Source organism: Dromiciops gliroides, chromosome 1, assembly GCF_019393635.1.
Source record: "Dromiciops gliroides isolate mDroGli1 chromosome 1, mDroGli1.pri, whole genome shotgun sequence".
NCBI classification, from domain to species: Eukaryota; Metazoa; Chordata; class Mammalia; order Microbiotheria; family Microbiotheriidae; genus Dromiciops; species Dromiciops gliroides.
The window spans coordinates 594,677,359-594,694,467 of NC_057861.1; the positions used below are offsets into that span (position 1 = coordinate 594,677,359).

At 37.7% G+C, this 17,109-nt stretch overlaps 1 protein-coding gene across 25 annotated transcripts in view; it reads right to left on the reverse strand.

The window, feature by feature from the left end:
• The window catches only part of RBFOX1 (RNA binding fox-1 homolog 1), a 2,803,489-nt gene that overhangs the window by 1,083,490 nt on the left and 1,702,890 nt on the right, over positions 1-17,109 (reverse strand). For 24 of the 25 annotated variants that reach the window (XM_043976864.1, XM_043976845.1, XM_043976850.1 and 21 more), the window contains one exon: positions 13,446-13,493. The exons of the other annotated variant lie outside the window; for it this stretch is intronic. In XM_043976864.1, the coding sequence (XP_043832799.1) occupies positions 13,446-13,493 (48 nt within the window). The remainder of the gene's footprint in view (positions 1-13,445; positions 13,494-17,109) is intronic. 25 annotated transcript variants of the gene reach the window in all.

Genomic DNA, 17,109 nt, shown 5'->3' on the forward strand with positions numbered 1-17,109 from the left:
CCAGATGAACTCTGTCACAGTACAGGCTTTGTAGTGACATATTGTCTTCTGCACATTCCCAGAATGACTCCTTCCTAGCTGATACCTTAAGTTGAGGCAGGCAGGGAATTGGGTCTTTCCTATGTCAGCAACTTCCATGTATCCTGCTCACCTTTCATCTAGATAACAGCAAGAGGTCCCTTATTGGACACTAAATTTCTAGTCTCTCTCCTCTCTAATCCATCCTCCACAACCTTGCCAAAGTAACTTCCCTAAAATACAAGCCTGATTATGTTACCCTAGCATAAAAACAAAACAAAACAAAACAACAACAACCACAACAACAACAACAAAACCCAACAACTTTGAATGGCTGCCTCTCACTTCCAGAAGAAAACACATTTCTGGGATGTTCATAATCTGCCACCAGCCTACCTTTCCAGACCTAGATACACATTACTCATTTTTTTTTTTTTGCAGGACAATGAGGGTTAAGTGACTTTCTCAGAGTCATGCAGCTAGTAAGTGTCACATGTCTGAGGCTGGATTTGAACTCCTGAATCCAAGGCTGGTGCTTTATCCACTGTGCTACCTAGTTATCCCCCCACATTACTCATTTTCATATTCTCTGCATTCCAATGAAATCAATCTACTTACAGCTTCTTGAAACCACCAGGCACCCCATCACTTTGTCCATGTTTTCACACAAACTGTGTCACATGTCTAGAGGGACACTTCCACATCTTGTAGATCCCCTTGCTTACTTCAAGGCTCAATCACCAATCTTCTACAAAAAATCCTTCCTGAGGTCCTTAGTTGTTAGTGCTCTCTCTTCTCCTCTAGTTATGAATCTATCCACCCATCCATCCACACATAAATTTGTGTGTATACATATATGCTATATGTGTGTGTTTCTAAATATACACACACACACGTAGAATATCAGTTGGGTTCTTTTCTTTCTTAAAGATGTGTCTTTTTATTTCCATTGCCTTGCAAATGGTAGACACTTAATAAATGCTTATAGGATAAAATTAGAATCCGATCTGTCTCCATCCAAACAAACCTCTACAGAGGCAGCTAGGTGGCACAGTGGATAAAGCAAGGGCCCTGGATTCAGAAGGACCTGAGTTCAAATCTGGCCTCAGGCACTTGACACTTACTAGCTGTGTGACCCTGGGCAAGTCACTGAACCCTCATTGCCCTCACCCCCCAAACAAACAAACAAACAAACAAAAAAACCCCAAACAAACAAGCCTCTACAGTTACTCTACAGCCTTTGGATTAATTTCTCTCTTCCTAGGTCTGCTTGAAAGGCTCAGAAACTTTATCTTGTTTCCACCATCCTTTCCTACTCTGAATCTAAATAAAGATTTTGTTCCAATGGAGGCTGTATCCTGTTATTTGTGGCCATAGTCCATTATGCTACATTCACTTGAAGTAAGCATTCATTAATACAGCACCTAGAAAAACCCAGAAATAAGAAAAGTATATATACTCAAAGGGAAGGTGGCATTTCCTACTTGCTAGCCCACAAATCTGCAGTGTTCCTTTTCATAAAAACCTAGAAATCATTCTTTTTCCACACTTTTCAGAATTGATAAGCCTCTTTCTGAATTGTGACCCACAAGATAAATCTGTCAACATGCATTTTAAAAAACACACACACTTAGGGGTGGGGGAATATAAAATAAAAACTTGGTGCACCGAGGCTTCAAGGGTTTTGCATTTAAATGGCAGATGTGACATATATTTATATAAGTCCTTAAATATATAGGGCAGAGAAAAACCCCTCACCTTAGGCGTGTTTTCTTTAGTTTTATTGCTGGCACTTGCCACACTTTCTTCTTGCTCACCAGAACTACCTTATATCTCTTAATGTGAAACTTTTGGGTCAATTCTCTTCTTTCTAGGGGCATGCTCTGATTGTCAGAAAGTATTCTGCATTGTCTTTGAGCTGTCAGAAGCCCAATGGGCTAATCTACTTCCACCCCCACAGTTGGAAAATTATGTTAAGTGAAAACCAATCACAGTGATTAGTTGTACTTACTTCCAACCCCTGGAGAAGGAACTTCACAGGCAACTTCAGCCAGAGGTCTGTGAAATCTGGCTGATTAATGTGTTAGGCATTCTATTGATTTCCACCACAAAGCATCTTCTTATAAATGCATGTGTTGTGTGTGCTTCTGATATAGGATACATGAGAGTTATACATGGAAAGACCTAATTTCTTGATATTCTCAATTTAAGGTATCAGCTAGGATGGAGATATTTGATCAAGCCCCTAATGTACTTAGTCCCAGGGAGCAGCTAGGTGGCCCAGTGGATGAAGCACTGGCCCTGGATTCAGGAATACCTGAGTTCAAATCCAGCCTCAGACACTTGACACTTACTAGCTGTGTGACCCTGGGCAAGTCACTTAACCCCCATTGTCCCACATACTTAAAGAAAAAAAAAGGCATGGTACTTAGTCCCAAGGGCAAGTTCATAGTAAGGAAAGAGGAATTCTAAAATGTTAGAAAATAAGAAGCAAAAAAATGTCCATGATAGAAGGGACTTGAGAAATAATCTAGCCAAGCTTCTCCTTGGTAAATAAGATGTGGGATAATGGATAAAGAATTGAATCAGGAGTAAGACTTGTAAGTAGTCCTGGTTTGGCCATTAAACAGCTAGATGACTGTGCAAATCATTTATTTTATCTCTCCAGGCTTCATTTTACCCAGCTACATCCATCCATCCATCCATCCATCCACACACACACACACACACACACACACACACACACACACACACACACACACACACACACACACACACACACATTTTTCTCCTAACCACTGGCCCCAGGTGGCTTTGGAGGAGAGAGTGAGGTTGGTGACTTTGCACAGCCCTCCCTTACTTAAATCCAATTTACTGCAAGTCATGACATCACCTTGATGTCATGATCCTCTTTGAGAACAAAGAAGAAACACCAACAACCAAAAAAGCAAAAGTAATACTCCCTTACATTCATGTACCACAATCTGTTTTGCCATTACCCAAACAAAGGCTATCTGCTTTGTTTTCAATTCTTTTCTAATACAAAAAATATCGGTATAAATATTTAATATGTGTGGGTTACTTTTTTTTTTAACTGATGGGCTCCCTGGGGTATAAGTCTAGGAATCTAATCTCTGGATAAAAGACTATAGATATAATGATATTTTATTTACATAATTCAAAAGTGTTTTCCAAAATTCTTGTACTGATTTACAGCTACACCAACAATGCATTAGTATGTTTATCTTCCCACAACCCCTCTAACATTGACTATTCCTGTATTTTATTTTTTTATTTTTGCCAATTTGTAAGGAGTGAAGTGAAACTTCAGAGTTGTTTGGATGTACATTTCTCTTATTATTAGTGACTTTGAACATTTTTTCCTATGGTTAGTGGTTTGCAATTTTTTGAGAAATATTTATTCATATCCTTTGACCAATGTATATATTTACATGTATATACTTATATATTCATCTATTATAATGTATGTATACATATACATTATTTATATAACTTGAATAACAAATTGTTGTCAGAGAAATGTGATACACTCCCACCTCCAAACCCCGTTAATCTGCTTCCCTTCTTATGGCTTAATTTTGTGCCAAAGATTTTTAGTTTCATGGAATCATTATGTGTTTTATCATCTGTAAACGATCATTTGGTTAAGAATACATTTCCTGCCCATAGCCGTGTATGATCTGCTTCTCTTCAATTTTTTAAATAGTATGATCTTTAATTTTAAGGTTATGTATAGAGAGAATGTAATGTGGAATCAGGTATAAATTACTGATCTAAGCCTAATTTCTGTCAGTCTTTTTTCTATTCCCCCCCCCATTTTTTTTAATCAAATAGGGGATTTCCCCCTAAGTAATGCATGTTTTCTGCTTTATAAAAAATTAGCTTATTGAGCTCCATTATTTCTCATTATCCTTTGTCTAATTTGTTCAACTGATCTACCTCACTTTTTTTACATCATTTTTTTTAAAGCAATACCAGATGATTTTGATGAATGCTACTTTATAATATAGTTTAAGGTCCAGAAGTGATGTTTGATCTTTGTCCATACTCTTTTCAATATTTTCCTTGAGATTCTAGATCTTCTATTTCTTCAAATGAATTTTGATATTATTTTATTGAGTTTTGTAAAATATCCTTTTGACAATATGGTATAGCATCAAAACTTAAAATTTATTAGTAATGTAATTTTTATTAAAACAGCCCAACCCAGTCATGAGTACTGTATATTCCTTCCATTTATTTAAATTTTCTTTATTTCTTTAAGGAGAACTTTAAAAATGACACTATAATAGTCTTTTGTGGACTTTGGTCGATTAGATCCTCCAGATAATTAATTCACTTTGTAGTTATTTGGAATTAGATTTCCCTTTTTATTACTGTGTCTTGGATTTTGTTATTATTATAGAAAAATGCATTTGACTTAATTTTTAGCTTGCAACTTGGCTGAAGGTATTGTCTCCACTAGTTCCTTGGCTAATCCCCTGTGATATTGAGAGTACATCATCTATAGAAAATAATATAGTTTTATCTCCTGTTTACATTTCTCTATACCTTTCACTTCTTTCTCTTGTCTAGCTAGTTCTATTTTCTTTCCTGAAATTGGATTATTTAAGATCATTATGTTGTCTTCTGTTAGTTTGGGAATTTTAGATTTTTGGAGGTATTCTGTTTTTGGTGTTTTCAAATTTGGTTAGGATATAATTGTGCATACAGTTAGGTTCTGATAATTTTTTTTTCATTTCTTCTGATTCTGTTGTGATTTCACCTTATTTGTTTTCTATTTTGTTAATGCAATTTTCTGCCCTCTTCTTTTTAATCAAATAAGAGGTAAGGGATTATCTATTTAATTAGTTTTTACTAAGAACCAGCTTTTAGTTTTACTTATATTTTTATAGTTTTCTGTCTGCCTATCTGTCCTCTAATTTTTAATATCTCCACTTTTTAAAAATTTTATTTGTTGGCTTTTGATTTTTAAATGCATATTTGGTTCTTCAATCCTTTTTTATTGTCGACATATATATTTTAGGGATATGATTTTTTGCCCTGAGGACTGTTCTGGCTACATCCCATAAATTTTGGTATATTGTTTCATTACTATTTTCTTTCAAATAACTATTAATTGCTTCTATGAGTTGTTCTTTAACTCACTCATTATTTGTTGTTGTCGTTGTTAATCTCTATTTGGGACTGTATCTTTTGTTTCCCTACATCAATGGCTATTTTAATTGTACTATGATCTATAAAGGAAGCATTTACTATTGCTTATTTTTTACATTTTCTTTGCAATATCTCTATGCCTTAATATTATTTTGGTAAAAATTCCATGTGGTTCTGAGAAATATGTATATGTATGTGTGTTTGTTTTTCAGCTGAACGATTTATTTGCTTTTCAAACATCCAAAGAAAACAGATACACAAAAAACTCAAACAAATACAGAAAACAAAGACAACAACAAAATAACAGTGAGATCATTAAGACATTTCTTTCTAAAAGTACACAAGGAGTTGGTATTTCTAAGAGTGACACACTTAAGGCAATATCACAGTTCAGAAAAGGGAACTGAAGAACCTTAGAATTGTTAGTTTTATGAGAGATACTGAGACTAAAGATGGACTAAATAAGTAAAAGAGGCATGACTTAAAGAATAAAGTTCTAGAATAGATAGCAATAAAATATAAACCATGAAGAGCATAAAGGAAAGAAATTCTTTTTAGAAAAAAAGCACAGAGTATGAAAAAAAACCCTCTAATAAACAGCTATTTAAAGGCAAGGGAGATTTACTTGACTACTTTACTGAGAAGAAAAAAAAGAGGAAAAATTAAATAAGTAGGTAGGAGGAAGAAAAAAAAGAACTAAAAAGTAAAACAATGCTCTATAACCAGGGAAAGGGGAAACAAACAATAAAAAGAGGTAGTTTAAACATGAGGGCAAGAGAACGTATGGAAATAATTTATGGATGCTTTGAGCACCTCTTTTTATTAAATATTCATTTTTTCATTAATGGCTTGGCTCAGATTTGTAGGTTATAGCTGATTAGGGTACATCTTGATCTCCTTTGCTCTTTGGAATACATATTTCATTATTTCCTGAAGTCTCTTGTGAGTGCAGAATAGTTGTGTGTTTTACTTATATTTTTCCCCTTGAAATCTGCAGCCAACCTATGGATTCCTTTATTTTTCCTGTATTCAGAATTTCTGGGCAGTTACTGCTTGCATTGTGTTTTTCAGTTTTTGTTTTCTGTTTTTTTTACATGTTCTTTTGAGACTTATAGTCTTTATAAAATTTGCCTCTATTCAACCTCTCTTTGAGATTAATATATTTAGTTTGTTTGGAGATATATTTTTAAGTTGCCACTTTTTTCTTTTCTTCCAGATAGTCATTCATTTCTATGTATTTGCCTTCTCAACAAGTTATTATTTCTTTTGTTTCTTTTATGCGACTTCCCTGTGTAGATTCAAGTTTTTCTATTCTACCAATTATTTTGGTCATGTTGGCATTAAATTTTGCTTTTGTACTTCTTATTTCTCTTTTAAATAATTTGGGAAATGATGGTGTGCTTCTCTGCTCTCTTAGGAAACCACAGGGCCTTTTGTTTCATCGGATATTAAATCATTTTCTTGTGTTTTACAATATTTATTCATAAATATCTCGATTAATTTAGAGTACCTTGTAGCTATATTTCCTTCTGTTATTAATATCTTTGCTGTTTGGCTTACCTATTTATCCTCAAGATATTTAACTGATATCATTTACTATTTCTCTTTATTTTCCCCTTATGTTCCCCTATAACTCCCTTTTTGACTCTTTCCCTTTTGGTGGTAGGTTTTGTAGGGGATAATCCTCAAAACCATCTCAAATTCGGCCAACTGTTTTTGAGCTAAGAATGTTTTTGTACATTGTTTAAAGTAAAATGACATGGTATATAAATGATAAACAAAACAAAAACTATCTATAGCTTATAAGCTATTCAATGCAGGTGGTAACATTTTGTCTTCCACCATAGCTTGCCAACCCCTGGCCTAGGACATAAAGAAACTTAACAAGGTAAAAATGAATCTATCTCCCTTGCTTTTGTTCCCTTTGGTTTGTCCCAGATTAGATTTGATGGAATTTTTCAGAGAGAACTGACTTTCTCCAATGGTGGGGAGAAAGGATTTATCTGTGGGTCTCTAAGAAATTGATAATAATTATTTTCTCACATGATTTAGAGATTAGGGATTAGTTTTCTCTCTTCTTTGTTCATAGGTTTTTTCCTTGTGAAGTGTTATAGAGAGTGCACTGGGGCAGGAGGGAGGAGACCGAGGTGCGAGCTTCAGCTTTGCCTTTAACTTGCTGTGTGACCTTAAGCAAGTACATCCCCTCTCTGGGTGATAAAATAAGGGGATGGATTTGATTATCTGATACTCAGGCCCTTTCCAATCTTTCCAGGCCTCTTACACCTTACTCTCCTCCACACGCCTTACCATCCAATGACTGACCTCCTTGCTGCCCCTTGAAAAAGATAATCTACCTCTCAACTCTAGGCATTTTCACTAGTTGGCCTCCTTGTTGAGCTTATGCCTCCCCTCTGCCTAATGGCCTCGTAGTTACCTTCCCCCATCCTAGACCAAAGTTTCTTAAACTGTGGGTCCCGACCTCATATGGGGTCACATAACTGAAGGTGGGAGTCGTGAAAAATTTGGCAATGTTTGATTTGTATACCTGTTTTATATACCTATATAACCAGGGTCTCATAAAAATTTCTCAGGTAAAAAGGGGTCACAAGTGAAAAAAAGTTTGAGAAGCTTTGTCCTAGACCATGGAGACAGAGGAACCTGTTTTATCTTTTACACATAGTTCTTATTTTAGAGGCATTCAAGAATCACGAGGATTGGAGAAAATGTCTAATCTATCATCATATTTATCATGTGATTTGGAAGTTGATTTATAAATTTCAAAAGTTCCTTGTATTACACATTGGGGCCATAAGTCCCCAAATCTTAATTAGTGTATTTTATATGAGATCTAGCAATACCTTCTTAGTTACTGATTCCTTAACTTTGTCAGCCCAGAAAATCAGCACTACTTTGAAACCCACTCAGGGTACTCACAAGCATTTTTACCAAATGATCAGAAACTGCTTAGCAGCAACTAGCCCAGGGGTGAGTGAGAAGAAATAGTTTCCTTGTCTGTGTTTATGGTCTTTGACAAATGGGTTTTCAGCCTATTCTGACAGATTTTTCTCACTGAATGATCCATCACCCCTTGCTCTCATCACCTGGATCTCAGTCTTCATAATAGTATTAAAATTCAGATGGATTTTACACTACAAATAAAAATGAATTTGAATGCCTCGGTTCCCCACTGGAAACCGGAGCGCTGTAAATGTCAAACGGGCCCTGCTTTTAGAAGCAATCCAGACACTTCAAAATGATGAGTTGCTTCCTGTCACCTTTGCTAAATTTGCATTAGTTTTGTGGTGCTCCTTCACCTGTGCAAGGAAACAATCTGTGTTTTGTCTTTCCATTTAGGGCAGAAAGCTCTGTAAGCACACAGTATACCCCTTATGACATATGATGAATGGCTGCCTATTTCAAGAACTAGCGAAGAAAACACCCAACTGGGGGGGCCCCCACTCTCAGATTAATTAGCCAGTTAGACAGGGAAAACAAAATTCAGACCAAACCCACACCCCAACACATGCCATGGTTTCCCCCCAAACAATAGAGAACAGTCTGCCAAATGACAATTAGATCAGTGTCTGAATGATGAAAAATAGATTTTGAGAGCCAAGAGAGATAGAGAAGAGTGAAAAGGAAAAGAAAAAAAACCACTTTGCTTCAGTCATCAGACATAGATGGAACACACACTGGGAGCAGAGCAAGGCTAAAGATTCAGCCCCTCTTCATTAAAAGGGGAACTCACCAGCTCTTCAAATTCATGGATTCTCAGCCATCATTATAACTGATGCAGGAGTCAAGAAAAGAATGTTCCTTTTAATTTAAATATTCTGATGAAGCAGATATGGGTGACAGGGTAGAGAAAGGAGGATGGAGAGGGTAGAGTTTAGAGGAAACTTAGAGCTGTGCATTTTCTAAAAACAAAACAAACAAACAAATCAAACCAACCATACACTCAGAAATCTTGCAAATCTGATACCCAAATCAGAACAGAAAGTAGAAGGCTGGGAAGTGGGCAAGGAAAAGGTGGGAAAGGAAGGAAATGGGGCAAGGTGAGAAGAAAAGAATAAGAAAAGGAAAAAGGACAATAATTTTCTTTATAGGCCTTTTAAAACTCCTTTTATTAAAAGAAAAAAAAAGTTTTCTGGAAAACATTGCCAATTCTCCCTCAGAGTGTGAGGCATCCATAGGATCCACAAAGGCCGACAAGGCTGCCACTTCAGAGGGAGGTCGCGTTATTATTTTGGCACCTCTGTCATCTGCTGTCACTTCAATTCCACTTTATCAAATTACTGATTTTGCTAGAAGCGTCTGGATTAAATGGAGAGAAAGGTACACACATCCAAACATGTGCGCACGTAGTTGTCATCACATTGATGCTGAAATTTCATAATTATATGTCACAGTGACAGAAGCACCAGAGTGTATTAGAAGAACGAGATTACAATCGTTCAGGCTATCCACGGCTTACCGTTGAAGTGCCACATCACATCTGTCTGTGTACAAGACAATAATGATGGACAGCACAGTGCCCAGGGTTGGGCATGGTGCATGGCACATGGTAACTGTTGAACAAATACTTGCTGAATTTAAGTGTTACAGAGAGTGCATTGGAACAGGAGGCAGGAGACCAAGGTGTGAGCTTCAGCTTTGCCTTTAACTTGCTGTGTGACCTTAAGCAAGTATATCCCCTCTATGGGTGCTAAAATAAGGGGATAGATTTGATGATCTGATATTCAGGCCCTTTCCAATCTTTCCAGGCCTCTTACACCTTACTCTCCTCCACACACCTAACCATCCAATGACTGACCTCCTTGCTGTCCCTTGAACAAGATAATCTTCCTCTCAACTCTAGGCATTTTCACTAGTTGGCCCCCTTGTTGAGCTTATGCCTCTCCTCTGCCTCCTGACATCCTTCAAAATCTCTGTTAAAATCCCTCCTTTCCTGATTCCCAGTAATGCTTTGCCTTCTGCTATGAAATCATTTCCAATTTATTATGTCTACATCCCATGGGTACATAGCTGTTTGGATGTTGTCTCCCCAATTAGAATGTGAGCTCTTTGAAAGCAGGAACTATTTTTGCCTTTCTTTATATCCCTGGAGATTAGCAGAGTGCCTTGCACTAGCAGGTGCTTAATATATGCTTATTGACTTGACTTTCAGAAACCTGGCCTTATAAATCTATTATCCATGGGAACAGTCCATGTTGCAGAAAATAGCATAATCATTTGCATTTCCCCTGTTCCTCTAAAATGGTGATTTTCTTCAAGGTGGATCACATTGAAAGAATGGAATGATAAACAGGCTGGCCTCTGTTCAAATCTAAAGTCACTTTGTTGCTGAGAAGAGAAATTAATATAGAGAAAAAAGAAAGTTTTCTAACAAATGTGTGAACTTCCCATCAACTCTATTATTAGAGAGTTAGACTGATGAAAATCTAACAGCAAGAAGCATAGCATAATCTTAATTTTTTTGGTCTGGACCTGTGATTTCACTGATATAGGAAGCTCCCAATGTTAAACTCCTTCTCCCAAGGCAGATTGGTGTTTACTTTAAAATTAATAATCTTAGAAGGTTTGCTGTGCTACTAACAGAGCAAGTGCCTTGCTTGGGGTAACAGAGTTAGTATGTATCAGGCAGGATTTGAACCTAGGTTTTTGAGGCTCTCCATCTACTAAATCATGTTAACTGTATTAGATACATGATTGTATTTAATCTATTGTTAAGTACATTAGGCTCTTTTTTGTTTTTGTTTTCCCCAGTCAAGGAGTCAGCATGGTACAGTAGAAAGAGGCATAGGCCTGGCTTCCAAGTAAAAAAGATTTAGGATTAAATATTTCTGCTACCACAGACCAGCTGTGGAACCCCAGGTAGTCACGTAATCTCTCAGTGCCCCAGGCAACTATGACTTCAAGTTACGGATGAGTAATTGATATCTACCAATGAAGGGGTTTCTATATTATCAGGTTCCCATGCCAATGAAATTCCAGGGGTATACACATACACACACTTTCTCTCTCTCTCTCTCTCTCTCTCTCTCTCTCTCTCTCTCTCTCTCTCTCTGTCTCATTCACTCACCAAAATAATCAAAATAATATGTTTAGACTGTTAGGGAGAAGCTCCTCTGTCTTTTATATTAACCTCCTACATACGATTCAGCTATATAAATGCACATCCCCTAAGCCCTATTTGAAAATTCATTAGTTATTCATCCTCCTACCTACCCTCTTAAGAAATAGGCAATAAGCTTAGATGTTTATATTCATTACAGATAAACTAGGATACAGTAATCAATGATGTTAACTGCCTTTTCATTTTTATTTTTACAGGGGCATATAATAAATACACATTCATCCTTTCTTTTTAGTGACATCACTCTTCTAAAATCAAATCTTCCAGGTAGCAGCAGGTCAGTTTATGTCTTGATTATCATTATTATTATTTTAAATCTGCATAAGCCAAAGAACCAACTCGAATACTGCCCGAAGCACCAGTTGGGAAGGAGAAATGCCCTAGGCCCTGAATAGCAGATTGGGTACCAAAGGGGGGATGGAGCATGGCAGGCTGAGGTAGGACTACTAGAAGCAAGTCAGTGTAGGTTGACACATCTATCAAGGGTACCTACCTGCAAAACACAATGATAGGCTCCAGTGAGACAGTGACAAAAACTGATTATCCCAGCCATTGTGCTATTTGTATTCTAATAGGTGGGCTATGACATCTATACATAATTTAAGACAGGGTATAGAGGGAGCAAATGTGAGATACAAAATATTTTTAGGGAAATTTGAGGATTGAGAGGTCCGTTTCATGTTGGATAGAGAAGGGAATTGAAGAAGGCTTTCCACAGAAATGCTACTGTGGATGAATATTGAAACAAGAGAAGGAATCTCTAAGGCAGAGATGAGGATAGAATGTGTTCCAATGATGATAGGGAGGTGGGTAGTCTATGAAAAAGCTCTGAGGAAGGAGATTGAAACATATGGTTTAGAACAGAGCTTCTTAAACTTTTTCTACTCACGACCCCTTTTCACCTGAGAAATTCTTATGTGATCCCAGGTATATAGGTATATACAGAACCTTTTAGTGTTGCCAAATTTTTCACGACCCCTGTGACCCACAGTTTAAGAAGCTGTGGTTTAGAATATGGCTTGCTTGGTCCAGTTTGACTAGCACATAGCATGTGAGGCGGGGGCCGGGGGAGTGGAGAATAATATGAAACTTGCCTGGAAATGTGGGGTGATATCAGATAGGGGAGGGCTTTAAATGCTGGGTTAATGAGTCTGAATTTTATTCTATAAGTAATACAAAGTTGCTAGAGGATTTTCATTGGGGAAGTCAAAACTATGTGTTAGGGAAATTATTTTGCCAGTTCTTTGAAAGGATACATTGTAGAGGTGAGATATAAAAAGTGGGTGACCTACTGTAAGGATACTAAAATAGTACAGATAAAAAATGATGGGAGCTCTGAACTAGGAAATGGAAGGATGAGTGGTGACATGAGGACAGATTTGAGTAAAGATGTGGAGGTAAAAAACTTTCTGTTGTAACAAAAGAAATGGTTATAGGCCCTTCTTGAAAGGGTAATCATCCAAACCAGTCACTCCTTAAAACCCAGATATTATAGATAGTGTATCTTGTGCATCCTTCAGAGAGAAATGATACCTGATCTTCTAGATATTAAAGGAACTTCCACAGGAAAATTTACCAAGAAGAAAAGTCCAAAAAGACTTAAGGTGGCACATGGTTGTCTAACAATTGCTTTGCCCTCGTGGTGTTCACGGTATGGCCTCCGAAGATGAAAGATGGAAAACAAAAACAGAAAGCTAGGAAACAGAACCCTAGGGATGATTGCCTGGCTGTTGCAGGTATTGGCTCGCCATAGTGTGGTTGGTAACTCTGTGAGGTATGTTGGAATTTCTGGGACAATGAATGCCAAAGGCCAGGAATCAGGCATAAGGATGGAATGCCAGTAGAATACTTAGTGGTACACACTCAGCAAATTGTCAGTATCATCATACAGATAAAAGCAAATTAAGTTAGAATATGAGGGAGTCACCTTTAAAAACTGTCTAGAGGGAAAACTTCCAACAAAAATAAGTCATGGAAGTTTTCCCTCTAGACAGTTTTTAATGTCTAATGAAAACCTGACCCACAAAAACCTTTGCTTAGCCATTCTTTCCTTAAAAACAGGTATTTATGCCATAAAGAACATTTAAAAAATGATTAGAAGTTATTGACTTACTTTTCTGTCCTCTACTTCCACGCAGGAATTGCAATCTGTTTTAATATCCTGGATGTAGGTGGGAAATGGGGGCGGGGGGGGGGGATGGGGTGGGGGTTGGGGTGAAAAGAGAGAAAGAAATACCACTGGTTAGTGCTATAGTAAGAAGATAGGCAGCAGTGTTTTTGAACTGTGACTTTTTAAAAGGCATCAAATATCCAAGAGTTGTTTCTTGAACCATTACCCTTTATTGTGCATTGGGGTGGCATATACCTTTACATTTGCATAGCTGACTTACCAAGGGCTTATGTAAGCCTTATTAGAAACATGTGGGGGGAAGTCAAAAGCTATGGCTCAGAGACCACAGAGATATGCTTGAATCAGCTCATAAAATGAAATGCCACCCAGAAGTTGACTTTCATGTAAAGAGAGGCGATGTCTTCCCCAATTTAACCTTAGACACTTTTCTGTAAGGATCCATCTAAATATATGCCCCCACCCCAGAAATCCACAAACCCATGCCTATTATTTCAAGTATCCATGCAATGTTTTACTATTTAAACCAAGAAAGTAGTTGTATTTATTCTTGTTCATTCTTCTTCAAGTTCCACTGCTTCTGTGGATCAATCATTAAGGAGATGTTAATTCAAGTTACTGGCTGTCTAATGCATATGCACCCAAAGTTATCATGTCATTTTTGTAAGAGTTAAGTGCAAAATGAGAAGCAGCATGGTGTAGTGGACAGAAGGAAGGTCTTTGGAGTCGGGAAGATCTGGGTTCCAGCCCTTTTGGCTCAAACTGGCTGAGTGATATTGGGCAAAGCACTAGATCTCTCAGTCCCCCTTTGCTTCCCCACAAGCCATTCTTGAAAACTCTTGGAAGGAGCAATTCCTACATTAATGAAATCACAAGTGTGGACCAAAAAAGGGTTGGAGGGGAGCAAAACTTCATTAAAGTTTGTTGTTGTTGTTGGGTTTGTTTTTGTTTTTGTTTTCTTGTGGGGCAATGAGGGTTAAGTGACTTGCCCAGGGCCACACAGCTAATAAGTGTCAATTGTCTGAGGCTGGATTTGAACTCACATCCTCCTGAATCCAGGGCCAATGCTTTATCTGCTGTGTCACCTAGCTGCTCTCTCATTAATGTTTTAGAAAAACAACTGATACTCTTCAGTATTGTTCCTTAAAACCATACCAGCAGCAAAGGTTCTAGGCAAGGTTTGTTCTAGTAGGAAATTTTGAACACAAAACAAAACAAAGAGCTTCCATTTGGAAATGACCTTCTCTCAAAAGGAAATGTCACAACTGAATACTAAGCACTCAGTTCCATTAAATGCAAGCAAAGAGGGCCATTTATCAGTTGAGGTGATGAGTGAAGATCTCCAATATGGATCATTTAGGCCACATAACCCTCTTGTTTACTCGGTGGGTTAATTTTGTCCCCAAGAATCCAGGGAGGAAATTGTCTTAATTTGCTTCCCCTCCTTGACTCAGAGAATACTTGAAAACACTGGAGGGATGTAAAATGGGTAACCTCAGAGAAATAAAGGCTCAAATAATGAACTCTAGGCTTTTCCTAAGAAAAACTCCCTTAAATGTGTCTGCCAAGGAGAGGGGGTAATGGCAGATTAACACATTAAGGGAGTGAAGAAAATAACACAGAGTTCTCTGAGATGAAAGTTGCTATTCTAAAGACAAGGTGACAACCTCTTCTCAGGTCTCTGTTGCATCAGTCTCACTCTGGGATGCCTGCATTTCCTTTTTCTCCTGTGCTGGAAATAAGATGGATTTTTCCAGGAGTAGCCTGGATCAGATTTAGATTCAGTCAGCAAAAGTGGCAGGTGTTAATCAACTAACTAACTAAATAAATAAACCAATAGCTGGTTTTTTATCTGCCATTGAAGACCAGGCCAGCAACACACAAAGCCATCTGGCCCAATCAGCACTCTTGCCATTTCCCCAAGATTATTCAATTTATTCTTGTCAGGATTAATTTACTAAACTCATGCTGGATTTTTTTATTTAGATGATATTGTTGGTTTGTCATCCTGCAGATCAACACTGCTGGCACCCTGGGGGACTGCATTTTGCTTCTGAACAATGTTGGACCAAATTGGAAAAATGTCACTTTTGCAGTAACAAATTATTGTTAGTATCATTCCTTGTATATCTGGTGTCTCCGGATGGTCTATGACCTGACCTTTTCCAGAGAAGTAGTCAAGTAAGAACCTCATCTCAACTTGATGATTTAGCTTGGAAAATAGTTCAACTCCCTAAGTATTAAGTATGAATTTTGAGCCATGTATTTCTGGACAAGCGATCAATTTCCCTAAGGAAACCAATCATTCTCCTTTCCACAGTTAGATCTCTGATTAACCCTTCCCTAACTTTCTAGGAACAAGCCAACAGTGGTGTGTGTGTCCATCTGTGTGTTAGAGAGTTAGACAGAGAGACTGAGAAAGAGACAGAGACAGAAAGACACATACAGAGAGACAGAGATAGAGAGACAAACAAAGGGACACAGAGATAGATAGCAAGAAATAGGGACAGAGAGAGAGATAGAGAGAGAAAAGGAAGGGAGGGAAAACAGAAGGAAGGAAGGAAGAGAAAGGAAGGAAGGAAGAGAAAGGAAGGAAGGAAGGAAGGAAGGAAGGAAGGAAGGAAGGAAGGAAGGAAGGAAGGAAGGAAGGAAGGAAGGAAGGAAGAAAGAAAGAAAGAAAGAAAGAAAGAAAGAAAGAAAGAAAGAAAGAAAGAAAGAAAGAAAGAAAGAAAGAAAGAAAGAAAGAAAGAAAGAAAGAAAGAAAGAAAGAAAGAAAGAAAGAAAGAAAAAGGGATTATAGATGCACTTAATATGCCTTAGAAAGAGATCTATTTTTAAAGCTTTCCTTCCGTAGGTTTTGAGACTGAGTCCCTTTTGGACATCAAAATACTCTGACATCTATGCACTTTTCAGAAACTGGTCATTCCTTGTAGAATTCTTCCTCTTTTGTGATTTAGCTGTTTCAGATGAGTCCTGTAGGTCAGGAACATTGAGGCTTAAAATGCGGGTCACTCAAAAGCGCATGCCTATTGTCTTGGTCTTGTGCATTCACATCATACAGTTGCCCCGAAGTGCATAATGGCCAAAGGTCCACGTGAATGGGTAGAGAATGAGTTCTGATTGTTCCAAGGCAGTCATGGTGAATTCAGACAGGGAGCAAGAAGCTTCCTGTGGTTATCCTTTATTCTGGGTATTTTACCATTTCTCACTAAGGGAAGGATGGCCTGGATAAGAAACTAATATGCTGAGATCTAAGACCCAGCAGAGGAAAATGATTCCTTGACAAAAGGCCAGGATAGGCTAATCCTTGGCTTGTGTACCCAAATAGATCCAGGTGCTTCTGGAAATGAGACATTGTGCTTTTCAAATAAGGACTGAGATGCTGATGATAATTAGACATTACAGAAGGGCAGTAAAAGGAAACCGGATAGTTTGTTTATATAGGTGATACATGTTAAGCTTCTCCAACTCAAGCTCCTTTAACTTGGAATCTGTAAAAGATGCCAATGGGACAGGAATCTCTAGACAGTGAAGCTGTAAGTTTACCTTTACTTCTGGGGTTTTCAGCCTCTATGGTTCAGGGAACCACCTCTCCAGTGGCTAGGTGGTATAGTGGACAGGGCCCTGGACCTGAAGTCAAGAAGACCTG